Source organism: Zeus faber (genome assembly GCF_960531495.2).
Source record: "Zeus faber genome assembly, chromosome: 8".
Taxonomy (NCBI): Eukaryota; Metazoa; Chordata; class Actinopteri; order Zeiformes; family Zeidae; genus Zeus; species Zeus faber.
Window position 1 is genome coordinate 30,571,705 of NC_137195.1, and position 14,609 is coordinate 30,586,313.

At 42.1% G+C, this 14,609-nt stretch overlaps 1 protein-coding gene and 1 long non-coding RNA gene across 2 annotated transcripts in view; both read right to left on the reverse strand.

The window, feature by feature from the left end:
* Positions 1-2,154: 2,154 nt before the first annotated feature.
* Positions 2,155-8,893, reverse strand: LOC307234446 (uncharacterized protein). The gene is made up of 4 exons (XM_080006167.1): positions 8,761-8,893; positions 8,367-8,516; positions 6,153-6,424; positions 2,155-5,701 (listed from the first exon to the last, which is right to left on the reverse strand). The coding sequence occupies exons 2-4, from the start codon at positions 8,491-8,493 to the stop codon at positions 4,235-4,237; spliced, it is 1,866 nt and encodes a 621-aa protein (XP_079862293.1). The 5' UTR covers positions 8,494-8,516; positions 8,761-8,893; the 3' UTR covers positions 2,155-4,234.
* Positions 8,894-10,479: 1,586 nt separating this feature from the next.
* Positions 10,480-14,609, reverse strand: part of LOC307233762 — a 5,316-nt gene continuing 1,186 nt past the window's right edge. The window contains exons 3-4 of the long non-coding RNA XR_013844272.1: positions 12,616-13,225; positions 10,480-10,609 (exon numbers count right to left, since the gene is read on the reverse strand). This is a non-coding gene — a long non-coding RNA (uncharacterized lncRNA). The remainder of the gene's footprint in view (positions 10,610-12,615; positions 13,226-14,609) is intronic.

Here is a 14,609-nt window from a genome sequence, read left to right on the forward strand (position 1 = left end):
CGCCAAAAACCTGGTAACACCCACTAACATCCGACATTTGTCATCAGTGGGAAAGGTAACAACCGGGTTTCAGTCACGGGTCAAATGACCCTGCAATAGACATGGGTTTTTATTGGCTCAGCCTCCGATCGGCTCTGACGTAAACACGACACCCATGTACAGTGGGGCAAAAAAGTATTTAGTCAGCCACCAATTGTGCAAGTTCTCCCACTAAAAAAGATGAGAGAGGCCTGTAATTTTCATCATAGGTACACTTTGACAATGAGAGACAGAATGGTGGGAAAGAATCCAGGAAATCACATTGTAGGATTTTTAATGAATTAATTGGTAAATTCCTCTGTAAAATAAGTATTTGGTCACCTACAAACAAGCAAGATTTCTGGCTTTCACAGACCTGTAACTTTTTCTTTAAGAGGCTCCTCTGTCCTCCACTCGTTACCTGTATTAATGGCACCTGTTTGAACTCGTTATCAGTATAAAAGACACCTGTCCACAACCTCAAACAGTCACACTCCAAACTCCACTATGGCCAAGACCAAAGAGCTGTCAAAGGACACCAGAAACAAAATTGTAGACCTGCACCAGGCTGGGAAGACTGAATCTGCAATAGGTAAGCAGCTTGTTGTGAAGAAATCAACTGTGGGAGCAATTATTAGAAAATGGAAGACATACAAGACCACTGATAATCTCCCTCAATCTGGGGCTCCACGCAAGAGCTCACCCCGTGTGGGCAAAATGATTACAAGAACGGTGAGCAAACATCCCAGAACCACACGGGGGGACCTAGTGAATGACCTGCAGAGAGCTGGGACCAAAGTTACAAAGGCTACCATCAGTAACACACTACGCCGCCAGGGACTCAAATCCTGCAGTGCCAGACGTGTCCCCCTGCTTAAGCCAGTACATGTCCAGGCCCGTCTGAAGTTTGCTAGAGAGCATTTGGATGATCCAGAAGAGGATTGGGAGAATGTCAGATGAAACCAAAATAGAACTTTTTGGTAAAAACCGAACTTGTCGTGTTTAGAGGAGAAAGAAAGCTGAGTTGCATCCAAAGAACACCATGCCTACTGTGAAGCATGGGGGTGGAAACATCATGCTTTGGGGCTGTTTTTCTGCAAAGGGACCAGGACGACTGATCCGTGTAAAGGAAAGAATGAATGGGACCATGTATCGTGAGATTTTGAGTGAAAACCTCCTTCCATCAGCAAGGGCATTGAAGATGAAACGTGGCTGGGTCTTTCAGCATGACAATGATCCCAAACACACCGCCCAGGCAACGAAGGAGTGGCTTCGTAAGAAGCATTTCAAGGTCCTGGAGTGGCCTAGCCAGTCTCCAGATCTCAACCCCATAGAAAATCTTTGGAGGGAGTTGAAAGTCTGTGTTGCCCAGCGACAGCCCCAAAACATCACTGCTCTAGAGGAGATCTGCATGGAGGAATGGGCCAAAATACCAGCAACAGTGTGTGAAAACCTTGTGAAGACTTACAGAAAACGTTTGACCTCTGTCATTGCAAACAAAGGGTGTATATATATATATATATATATATATATATATATTCACCATATATATATATATATATATATATAATAAGTATTGAGATGAACTCTTGTTATTGACCAAATACTTATTTTTCACCATCATTTGCAAATAAATTCTTTAAAAATGTGATTTTCTGGATTTTTTTTTCTCATTTTGTCTCTCATAGTCGAGGTATACCTATGATGAAAATAACAGGCCTCTCTCATATTTTTAAGTGGGAGAACTTGCACAATTGGTGGCTGACTAAATTCTTTTTTGCCCCACTGTATTTTGGCCCCTTCACCTGTGTGATGCAACAAGCATTGAAGTTTGGGACGCTGACGCGTTAAGAGACAGGAATATCTGTGTATCATTTCATATCCCATTTAGAATCCAAAACCAGAAGTTATTGACTTTTTTACTGCATGGGGGACTTTTGAGTGTGGGGGCTACAGCGGAGAACCCACTCCAGCACCACCCCAAGCCGGTCTTCGGAACGGAGGAGTGTCTCCGATTCCCGCTGCTGAAGGACCGGTGTGCGTATTGTGCACCAGTCCTTCGGCGATCCAGTATAGATATATGAATGATCCGATTCTTTTGAACAGCTCTTTTGTAGGAACAAAGGGAACCGAGTCTCACAGGTTGATGAGGCATTTATTTATTTTTTCAAGTTTTACAGTTTTGTCGTTGTTTAAGTTGCAGTCTCCTATACTGTTTTTACCAATCACACTGGAACCAGGACACGCCCCTTTTCCGGCGCGTTCATGACGCCAAACGTAACACATAAAAAAAAACAACTGCATTTCTACTGGCAATGGGAAAGGCGTCAATCTATTTAGCGGGTTTACCCGCGTTTAAAAACCACGGATAAACCTGGTAATTTTGGTGTAAAAATTTTATTATAGTCAGTCTTCATGTGATATACCGGGAAAAAAAATGGCTGAAAACCGTGCATTTTAATCAGGGTTTTGACTCTTGCACTTATTTTTTTTATACATCCCTGCTAACGTAAGAGAATATAATATTTCAACCTCTGTAGCCAATGTTACGCTTTGGATGTATTTCAGCAATTTCTAAAAGTAGTTCAAAATAAATAACTACACTAAGACATACTATATATACTGACTATAATGTGAGTTTCCCGTTTTGGAAAAGGCGAATAAACATTTGCCTAATTGGACTGCACACAGTGAGAAGCTTCAGCAGTGGTAAGTTTCTCAATAGTCAAGGGCCTGCGAGGTTGTGCTATGATTAGTTATAAATTATGAGAATCCACAGTTAAATAGGCCTGGGTTTAAAAATAGCAAAACTACTTGCTCATCATTGCTAGTAACATGGAGCAGTTACTGATATACAGTAGAGTGGCCTTAGAAACATGGAATTGGTTGCACCAGTGCCCTTAACACGCCCTGGCCACTTAGTTTGGAATCAGACTTGAGTTGGTCAAGCTAATATAAGGGGTGCCACATCGCCGCTACTAATCTGAAACATAGTGCTTTGTTTAAAACAGATGTTTTTCCAGTCAGCTCGGTGTATTGAAATTATGATTCATTGATGATATTACAATAGCCTATATGGCAATTATATGTATAAATATATATTTTTCTTCATTTAAAATTAGGGATGGGTGTTAAGTGAATGTTAGCGTTTGTTGTCTTTCATCAAAAAATTAAGATACTCATTGTGGTATATCATTTTTGAATCAAATAAGATTTAACGCAAGGTCTGAAATATTTAAAGGAGTTCATTATAAATGTAAGGTTTTGTCCGATATTATACTTCACAGTTCAGTTCGAGCCTCAATTGGATTCTTTGTTTTTTTGTAAATGTATAAGTGGATATATAATCAATATTGTGCAAGATGAATTATTGTGATTATAATTTGGTCCATATCACTTGAGATAAACTTTCGCATCAAATAGCTCTGTCTTTGACACGTAGGATTATTGCACAGTGGTCTCAAATGATTTCCTACGAATCAAAACTTTGGATTGTGGTATGTCACATTTTTAACGGTACTGCCTTGAATTATAATTAGAAAAGATTTTTTACATAAAGTCTATATTCCATGTGGTTATTATTTAGATTTGGAATTTAATACCCGCATTAGCTAGCAATTACAACAAAGATTCGCAGTTGCAGTGGCATTGTGGCTTTGACAAAGGGTTTTTAAATTCATCTGTCATTATTGTAAGACTTTTAAGTTTTGATCTTGGCATCAAACCGCATAATAACTTGGCAATTTTCATTTTGGCCTTTTTGTGCATGCCAAACACCATTACACATTGAGTGAATCTATATTGGCACTATGATAGTTTGTGGATATAATACCAATAGTGTTATATGATAACACCTTGTGTGTCATGACAGAAATTTCTTATATAAAAATTCCTAACTGAGTTTTTAGAATTTTATTTTATTTATAGGATGTCCATTCTAGATCTATTGGCATGACGATGGTTGGTTGATAATATTAGTTGGCAAAAATCATTGTTGCGACTCTATAAAGAACTAGGACATGGAGAATAAATACCAGCTGAAAATGACCAATGCAACCCCGTTCCTTGTTCCAAGCCCTAGAATTCCCCGAGACAGAAATCTTTGTGTGGCTACCTCTTGTCTCTATTTATAATGCTAAGGCGATGCTGTCCTTGCAAATCAAACACCTTATGTACAGTAGAAAAGCTGCATTATTATAGGAAAAGCGAATGCCCGCTAGCGCCTCAGGTTTCTAGGGCTGCTCCTCGTCTTAGTAACTGAGGTAGATACCTTTGACTCAGTCGGGCCCTTTGCAGGCCTCTTGGATGGAATATTGGAGTAGCTGACATTCAGTGCGGTACCCTTTAAAGTGTTCTCGTTCAGAATGCTGATCGAGTCCTTTGAGATTTGCTTGCACGTTTTGTCAGAGTAGCTGCTGAATGGACTTGTTACTTGGAACTTGTTAGTGTCCTGTGTAGTGGCCTCAGTACCCTTAGAAGTATGCTTGGAAGTACAGCTTATTTTTGGACCTGGTTTTTCACTGGTAGCAGTCAGTGATGTAACAGCAGTAGTAACAGAAGTCCTCGCAATAGTAGCCTTAGCAACAGCAGCCCGGGTGACGGTTCTTGTGACCGTAGTTGGTGCTGGTTGAGTTCGCAGGGGTCTTTTTTCTCTTACGGGTGTCGATAACACTGCTGGGATATGGCAGACAACCTGTTTGGCCACATCAGCTTGGTCGACTTTGTGTTGAGGGAACTGGCCATGAAGACAGACTGTTTCACAAGGCATCTCGTAAATGTCATTGCTGCCCCCACCATCTCGCATTTGACCACCGGTCTTGTGTCTGTAAGCATGACCTTCACCGCTACTCTCCTGCTCGTCCTCACCAAGACAACAGTCGCACTCTCCACCGACTAGGTTAACATCAATGCCATTAGGGACCAGACCATCGCTCTCTTGTACGACCTCTCCACCATGACGAAGCCTCTCTTCTCTTGCCAGGTCTGTTTTTCCATCTCCCCACTGTCTGACCTTTTTATCCAGGTCAAACTCCCAGATTTTCTCTTTGACCTTGCTGTCGTGGCTGGTATACCTCTGTGTGTCCTTAGCTGGAAGGCCAACCCTCTCTTGTGTAACAGTGTTGATGAGGTGAACTCTCTCTGGCCCGATCTGTTCACCCTGATATCGCTGTGTTCTGCAGTTTGTAAGTTTGTTGTTGTCTGGCGTTGGAAAAGTCATTTTCGAAAACTGAAGGCCAGGATCTGGCGGGAGGCCTCTTGTCCTCCTGGACAACCTTAGGCCCCCAGCTCGCCCATTTGACTGTCTATTCTGCTGCCGAATGGCTGAGCCGTTAGCCACAGAGGTTGCAGCTGAGATCCGATTAGTCCCCGAGCTCTGAGCTGGGGTCCAGCTTAAGGTGTCTCCAGAAGCTCTGGACCATTCCAGGCTCCTGAGGTTGCTATGCTGACCAGAAGGTGTACGGCAGCTGGAAGGTAAGTGCTGTTTTCTAGGCATCCTATGGTTTCTGTACGTTTGGAGGTGGTTTCTATGGGTGATGTGTTGTTTAATGCAAACGTGATGCCTTCTGGGTAGGTGACTGTTTCGGGTCCTAGGATAGGGTCTGGATGGTCGTTTCCTTACGTTAGACTTGATAAGTGGAACATAGGATGGTTTTTTTTTGGAGAGCCCGGGCACCATGGCAACCTAGGACAACAAACATGAAATTCGGCCATGAAGAACCAAGCAGTCATATTTATTCAGATTAGTGCTATATAATGGTGCAACTTCCCCTTGTTAGTCGCACATTAGTGCGGATGTAGCCGAGAAATGATTTACAGAAGTGCAAAAGAGTGAATAATACTATGAGGAACCTGATAAAATGCCATTTTTCCCCTGGGTATAACAGAAAGTCTGTTTGACTACATTTTGAGCTTCCTGTTCTTGATAGGGAGATTTAACATGTTATAAGCCAACCATTTTAATAGGGCCTGGGATGAAAAATGGTGAACCTATCCTAATTAACTGGGCACTAAATGCAAAAGTTTAATTATCAGTTATCGAAACAAGTAGTAACTGTAATATGCAGATTATTATCTGTTATCGTTAATGGCCCCCGAAACTTCATAACAACACAATCCAGAGCAGCTTTTCTCACCTGCAGGGAGAGCTGGCGAGGTCGCAGTAGACGCACTGAGTTTCCCTTCCTCCTATCTTCCACCATCCTCTCCCCCTCTGGCCTCTCTCTTTCTCTTCTCTCTCTATCACCCTTCCTCAGCCCCTCCTCCTCCTCCTCATCTCTCCTCTCCCTCTGTCTTAGTCTCTCTTCCCTGCAGGAGGGGGTGGTGCTGCTGTGTTTGGCGTCGGAGGCCTCTCTGCCCACTGGGTTGAAAAGTCTTCTTTGAGGCCTGGAGCCAAAATCACATTGTGCTGTAGCAAAGACAAAGTGAAAGTTAGAATGACAGACAGACACAAACAGTTGGAGACAGACACAAACAGTTGGATGAAACAAAAAGAGGCCAACCAGTAATATTGGGGCTCCTATTATTTCCAATTGTTACCGAAACGCATGGCTTGGGCCACATTTCCTTTGACATATGGTGGTTCATGGTGAATCGAGACATGAACTTGAGAGCAGCTCAAAGTAAGAGTAACCACAAAGTAAGTCCCAACTAACAAAAATCCTCAGGACAGACCTTCAGGCTCAATTTAGCCCAATGGTCTGCCAGACTGTCAAGACACCGGAATTGTATGAGTTGTCAGCAGGTGTATCAGGGCCCTAAAGTCCACCACCTTGCTTTCGTCAGTTTCTGTTGTTTTCTCCAAAAGGAAAATGCGGCTACAGTTAGGAATGTCATTTAAACTATGCAACTCCATGGCTACCAGTGATGAATAAAGCGGATTCTAACCAATAAAGCCAATTTTTGGCCAGATTCTGACTATCTTGAACAGTCCCGATTTTTTTGATGGTTCTACAGATTATCGTGCCAGATTTTCCTGTGGTGTGAGGTATGTTACGAGTGTTTTTAACTTCCCCCATCTGCTCTGAAGTCCGTCCTGGTGGCACTGATTTCAAATCGCTGATATTAAACATTTTTTTATATTTACAATCCAATATCCTGTAGTGCGGGGGAATCCTGGGGACGTGGTCTGTGGATTGTCATGTAGGAAAGAGCAATAGCCAAATGGGAGCCAAGTTGACTGAAACGGCAGAAGTCATAAACTCAACAGCAACCATGCAGGCAAATGCAACCACTGCGAAGCATAAAGTCACATGTACAGTCCATGTTCACAGCATCTCCATGACTTCATCCATTGTTTTTTCTGCTGTTGCCACCGTGCTCCAGTGGGTTATCTCCCAAAATAGGAGCCTTTCTGTGTGGAGTTTGCATGTTCTCCCCGTGCTCACATGGGGTTTCCTCCACCTAACGTCAGGACCCCCACCAAAAACATGCACACATCATTGTCTGACCAGCGATGGACGCTCATCACCCGGGCGCGTCCACGTATGCTGCCCACTGCTCCTGGCTGTGTCCCCGGAGGAAGGACAAGCCAGGATGGGTTAAACGCAGAGGCCTCATTTCACCAGCCACCATCCAAAGCATGTGCATGTGTTTTAGTGTGGTGTGCTGTGTGACGATTAAAGATGTTCTTCAAATTTTTTTGCGAAAAATAGCATCGCTATAGCGGGCATCACTATATTTGTTTACTCTAAAATCACGTTTGATTGTGCAACATTCCCAGTTTTGAAAGTAGGGACACTGGTAATTTTGTGTAGCCACAACTCCGTGTCAAATCTTGTCTGGCCTCGCAAGATTAGGACTTGGTTGTAAATGAATGGAATCTGTAAGCGTGTGGTGTGCTGTTTGGGCAAATCATTGCTCTCTACACACTATAGGAACAAAACTGTAAAAGGTATCATGATGTCGTTATACAGTATGTGGTTATGTGTGGGGTCTCTCACATTTTCAACATCATTTGGAATAAGATTTGGAAAATGATGTAGTATGGACCAGGCGTTACTCAATAGACCTAACTCAATATTACTACCTACCCTAACCCTAACCCTGTAAATCCTGTACTCACAGTCATTCCGTCACAAAGAGGCAGAACGAATGTGAAGAATTTATTTTATTTCATGGTGAGTGGCAGTGCCAGCTTGGACAATCATAAGTCACTTTTTGCCAGGGGCTGTTTTAGTGCTGAAATAAATGGACAAGTATATGTCAAATGTATGGCTGTGACTGTGGAATCATTGTATTGCAGCAGGGAGTGGCAACATTAATACATGAAATGGCTAAAAAGTAGAAAAAGTGAATGGAGGTGTCCTTAAAGGTTAAGGCAGAGATGTAGCAGCAGAGTTTGTAATTACCCATCGACCTACTGGCCGATGTCTTTCCCTTCCGCTCGGCTACTCCGCTGTGACAATTGGAAAGATGGGAAGTAAAATGCTCAGCTCCAACCGTCTCCTTCTCTTGACCTCTCCCAAGGAAGGCCATGTTGTTTGGCAGCGCTACTGAACCTGAGGGCAGATCCAAAAAAAGGCTGCAGTTGAGATGGCGTTGATAACAAATATGTATGTAATGAGGATTTATATTAGATTGACATTTGCTGTTTTGATTTTCCTTTGTGTCCACTCAATCTGTATCTTTTTGCAAGTATATCGTCCCCCACAAAACAATATTACGCACACATGGCAATGATTGTCATGTAACCAAAGCTAGACTTCTGCACATCCCCGAGAAAGAGTGCGCACACCTTTTTACCTCTTAAACAAAGAAAGGACAGAAAGTCTTCAGTTTTCGGCCGACGTCTGGTCAGGCAGCTGGAGGAGCTGTGGTTAGGCGGTGACGCTGGTGAAACTGAAGGACATGGGGAGCTGGGAGGAGACTGGGCAAACTTTCTCTGAGCCTGGAGCCTTGGCCTACACACACACACACACACACACACACACACACACACACAAACACACAAACACACACACACACACACACACACACACACACACACACACACACACACACACTTTTAATGTGCACTAACCCTGAACAGAATTTTTTTAAATCTGTTAATCTCTTGGGGGGCACAGGAGTAGTTAGGGATACTATACACTGAGTTAGTTAGTAAAATGACCTGGGTCATGGTAACCCCATTTAGCTGTATTGTCATGCATGTGAGTTTAATGGTAGCTATCTATCTTAGTCTGGGAAGAATGTTGTGTCACACCTCCCAGATCCTTACCCTGAACGTAACCATCTCTAACCTTAAACCTAAACTTAACCATCTCTAATATAACACCTAAATGTAACCATCTCTAACCTTAAACTTAACCATCTCTAATACAACACCTCAATGTTACCATCTCTAACCTTTTACCTCAACTCAACATCTCAAGCCGTAAACCTAAACTTAACCATCTCTAACATAATACCTAAATGTAACCATCTTTAACCTTTTACCTAAACTTAACCATCTCTTAACCTTTAACCTAAACGTAACCATCTATAACCTTTACCTTAACTTAAGATCTAAAGCCGTTAACCTAAACTAACCATCTCTAACCTTAAACCTAAACTTAACCATCTCTAATATAACACCTAAATGTAACCATCTCTAACCTTTTACCTCAACTCAACATCTCAAGCCGTAAACCTAAACTTAACCATCTCCAACATAATACCTAAATGTAACCATCTATAACCTTATACCTAAACATAACATCTCAAACCGTAAACCTAAACTTAACCATCTCTAACCTTTTACCCAAACTTAAGCATCTCTTAACCTTAAACCTAAACGTAACCATCTCTAACCTTTACCTAAACTTAACATCTCAAGCCGTAAACCTAAATACAACCATCTCTATCATAATACCTAAATGTAACGATCTCTAACCTTCTACCTAAACGTAACATCTCAAACCGTAAACCTAAACATAACCATCTCTAACCTTTTACCAAAATGTAATCATCTCTAATCTTTTCTCATCTCTCATATTCTAATCTAATCTCATCTCTAAACTTAACCATCTCTTAGCCTTGAACCTAAACATAACCATCTCTAACCTTTTACCTAAACTTAACCATCACTAACATAATACCTAAACGTAGTCATAAGGTTATCAAGGTATTAGGTTAGGTATTAGGATGGAAAGGGTTTTTCTAACCTAATAAACATAACTATTTTTAACCTAATAGGTATACTTGACCATGTCTGTATAAAATTCCTGCAGAGCCCAGCTTGAAATAATTTTCCACTTCCGTATCTTATCAGAAGCAATAGCTACTTAAACTAGGGGAAACCTAGACACACATCTTAGACCTTTGCCAACATTCTTTGTTGGTGTCACTGTGCTTGGCTGAGAAGCTAGCACACAGTTGATCTTCCTCCAACTGCTCACCCTTCCATCTGTCCATCAGTCGCAAACAGGCATTCATGAATTCACTCACACACGCAAACGTTTCCGATCAGCTGACCTCTTGCTGGTGGGATCGTCTCTGTCGTGGTACATACTGCTTTGGCGATGCTGAGGAGGCCTTGGCCGCAAGGTCTGTCGCCGCTTCTCATTAGTGGAAAGCGGAGTCGGGCGCTTTCCGAGGCTGTTCATAACCGCACCTTATTAAAGACGGGGACAAAGTGACCAAAGTTGCAAATTAACTCCTGTTAATGCAAAGACAAGCCAATGGCTTCAGATGATATGTTTCTCTTTGCAGCAAGACAAAATAATCACATCTCTGGGCTGGAAAAATGGAATAATATGTCATGATAATCATGGGGAATTTGGCCAGGATCAATTTCATCAAAGTTCACAACATTGATGACAAGCAAACTTAAAAAAAGGGTTAGGTTGTACAGTAATTTATTGATTTCTAGTTATCTGACTAGTCTATGTCTAGTCAGATGAGCTGATAACTCGGTCAATCTGGAGATCTGATCAACAAATCGGGTCACTGTCATTGATGACATGGCCTCTCAGGACTTACCACTAGCTTAATATTCAATATTGATATACACATTGTAATATCTGCTTATGAATTGAAAAATTTTGTGTTAAGAGTCCAAATTGCTGTAAATCACACTTGTGCATGTCAAACACAATGTCAAACCACAACTACAAATAAAAGCTCACTGTTTTTTCAACCCAGACACTGTTCAAATGGTTTGGTCTCATCATTTATAACTGTTTATACCTACTGGATGCTTTTCTACTGAGAAACGTACCACTCTGCTGCAGCTTCTCGCTGTGCTTAAATGCAGTCCAATAGGGCAATGGGGTTTAAGTCTTTCAACAAAGCATGTTAAATCTCCATGACACTCCATAATATAGTCCCATATTTCTTAAAGGTCACCAATTCTGAAAAATGTACTTTTTCAGTGCTTGTGCACATACATTTGGGTCTCTGATGGGCCTACTAACACACAAACTTTGAAATAATACAACCCAGTCAGTTTTTTGTGGGCTGCAAAGGTCAGAAAATATGTGATTCAACAACCCATTCACATTTGCCTCCCCCTCTACATCAAGTGGGGGCTCATTAGAATATTTCACCCCCCCCCCATCGGAGTATCTCCACCTATGGCTTTTCTCGCAAGTGGTGGACCTGCTAGCATTATTTTCAAGCTGAGAGCTAAGCAGGGGAACTGCTCTTTTGTTGGATGTACAGACCAGCACAAATCACTTCATCGGCCCCCAGCCTCAGAGGAGAGAAGAGCTGAGTGGAGTTTATTTTTGATGGCAATGTCCCAAACCATGATAAAACTGCAGACAAGGGAAACACAAGTATTTAAAAAAATAATTGTGCTGTTTCCTTTTGTCGTTCAGCACTAGTGTTGCTTGCTGCTTATTTTAAAGAGATTCACAAGAAGTTTACTGACTTGCCTTGAATCAGAGGCCATTTCACCTCCGCCCCCGTCCAGCATGTAGCCGAGTGGGCGTGGGGAGCAGCAGCTCATTTGCACTTAAAGCTACAGACACAGAAACAGCCCGTCAAGAAAAGGACTGAAACAGAGGGGTGTGGAGGCATGTTAGAATGGCTAGAATGCATAATCTGAGGGGTATGTTCAGCAAAAAACTTCAAAGACATGTTTTGGGGACCTCAGAGACCATGTGACCATGTGAGTATAACATTTGACCTTTAGGTATATTTTTTTAACATGTTTTGAAAAACAGTTATTTTGCTCTCGCTTCGGTATATCCAAAGCGTAACACTGGCTACAGTAGGTTGCCACTAGTAAGCAGCACAACCTCCTGTTTCTAGTAACGAGGTAGCAACAAGACAAAATAAATGAGTTTTGATCACTTTTTTTTTTCTTCAGTCTAACATACAAAGATTGTCCGACAATATTGTGAGCTTCCCATTTTCAAAAAGGCATTAAGCACAGTGAGAAACTGCAGCAAAAGGGGGTAACAACATTTTATTAAGGACTGAGTTGAAAAGTAGAGAACCTATGCTTTAATTTAGACCAAAAAAAATGGATCACAATAAATGAACAAATAAACAATATGATATTAACTTAATTTCATGGCAAAACAAAACCACTGAATTGGTTCATGATGACATCCATTTTAGTGCCCAGCCCATCTGAGAGACACAGGTGAAAAGCGCCCATTTCTTGCTTACTGTTAAGGTGCATTGCTGCTGTGCGTGACCTCAGGGTCCTGGTCGGGATGCTGACGCTCGGCACCATGTCCGTGCGTGGTCCCGTCAGGTGCACGAGCCGAGACGTTACATACCTCGCACTGTGCAGGTTCAGCAACGCAAGAGCCTTTTGCACTTTGTGCGAGCGCAGTGTCCTTGACTGCGTAGCGGGAGCGCCCTGGAACACACGCTTGTTTTGTTGCGCATGCGCTTTTTGGGACGCGTGCGCCCTATCCTCCGCGCTACGATGCAACGGTCGGTTCGGCGAATGGGATTCGCTTTGAGGGGCGAGAGCGTCCTGAGACTTCCGCATCTTCGGCTGCTTGGCGAGAGAGTTTGCCGACACGTGTGATTGCTGGTGAGAGTGCACGTGCTTCAGAGCTTGCACTTCTTGCATCGCGGGGTTAGTTCTTTGCGCGCGCAAGCTGGGTGGAGCGCATGCCCTCTGCTGCGCTGGGTGCACATCCTGCACCGGGTGAGGTTTTTGTGGCTGCACGTTGTTGCGGCGCGAGTCTCTGAACTCCCTGAGGGAGAGGAACAGGACTTTACGGACCAGGCGCTCCTCACACCACGGCATCCCGTCGCTAATGTCCTGCAAATATAGGCACACACACACACACACACACACACGTTTTTATTTTATTTTTTATTCCAGTGAATCTTATCTTTATGGCATTATACTGTATATGACATCAAATTGTATCAAAATAAAATTCTCTCAAAATGTAGTAATGCATACACAAGATAATCTCATGCAGCTCATTTGCCTGGAAAAGCTTAAACAGTCATGAATTCCATCGTCAAGCTGCGCTGTTTTGAACGGCATTGAGATTGTCTATTTATCTTGATGAGGCTTTTAAGGGGTGCGGCCAAAGAGGGGAAAGGTGTAGACTTGGCCATTTTTATGATAAAAATAGGTGTCATTACCCTTTAAGGTATGTGGTTCAATACCGGTTAAGTCACAACATTATACCATAGGCATCTGTGGTGAAAAGCAACGGTTCCACCAAGTATAGCCAATGTAATTGTGTAACAGGGCCAGGGCTAGTAAAGCGCATTTAATGTCTGAAATATGACTGAAGCAATGAAGTTGTTTCTGAATTTTAAGAGATCATAAAGTAAAAGGCGAATTCAATTGATTGACTTTCCTTTTTTGGAAACAAACTGACAGCAAATGGTTGGAAATAGACCCAAAAGACGTATTTGGTACAATGAATTACTTCACACACTGGATACAGCCACATAGCTTGCAGAGAAAACTGAGGCAAGAGATTACTTCCAAGTCCAGAATCTGAAAGTCTCCATTACAACCGGTCAGATTGTAGGCCTAAAGGATTGGATTTCAACAAAGAAATCTGAATTGGGCATCAAGGCCTGCAGCATAAATGTAGGCGTATTAAAGCATAGGTCCAATCTTTTCCAAACTGAATTTTATTAATTAGTTAGTTCCCATTATTTATAAACCGTTCATATTACAACCTTGCTGAGAACATGAGAAAATTAACACTCTGCTGTAGGCAATGTAGCAACGCCCTAACCCCTAACCCTAACTTACTGTTTCTGGTCACTTACATTTAATGTGGATGTAGCCAAAACAGCTAGTTTGTGGAAGTGTCAATGAGTCAGTAAAACCTGGAAAAACCTGATTAAATGCATGGTTTGCAACAGTTATTGTTTTTCAATATGACATATGAAGAGAATATTGTAAGCTTCAACATCTTTTTTTTTTTAAGGCTTGAACATTTGCCCCATTGGAATGCATTTAAGCACAGTGAGAAGCTGCAGCAGAGTGGTAAGTAACTCAACAGTAATGCGTTCAGCGAGGTTGAGCTATGAACAGTTATAAAGGATGGGAACCAACATTTTAATAAGGGAAAAAATAGCGGAGCAATGTTGAAGGATACCGAATCTAAATAAATGTATCAATAATGTACTGACTTGTGAGCCAACAGTGACTGTTTTCTTGTGTGTTTTTT

What these genes read in the sequence shown, in the direction of transcription:
- LOC307234446 (XM_080006167.1), bottom strand. Translation starts at nt 8,493, where the DNA reads ATGGCCTTCCTTGGGAGAGGTCAAGAGAAGGAGACGGTTGGAGCTGAG. An exon ending in ATCGGCCAGTAGGTCGATGG is followed by an intron (nt 6,425 to 8,366) that starts GTAATTACAAAC and finishes TCTTTGCTACAG; the next exon opens with CACAATGTGATTTTGGCTCC. An exon ending in CTCGCCAGCTCTCCCTGCAG is followed by an intron (nt 5,702 to 6,152) that starts GTGAGAAAAGCT and finishes TTGTTGTCCTAG; the next exon opens with GTTGCCATGGTGCCCGGGCT.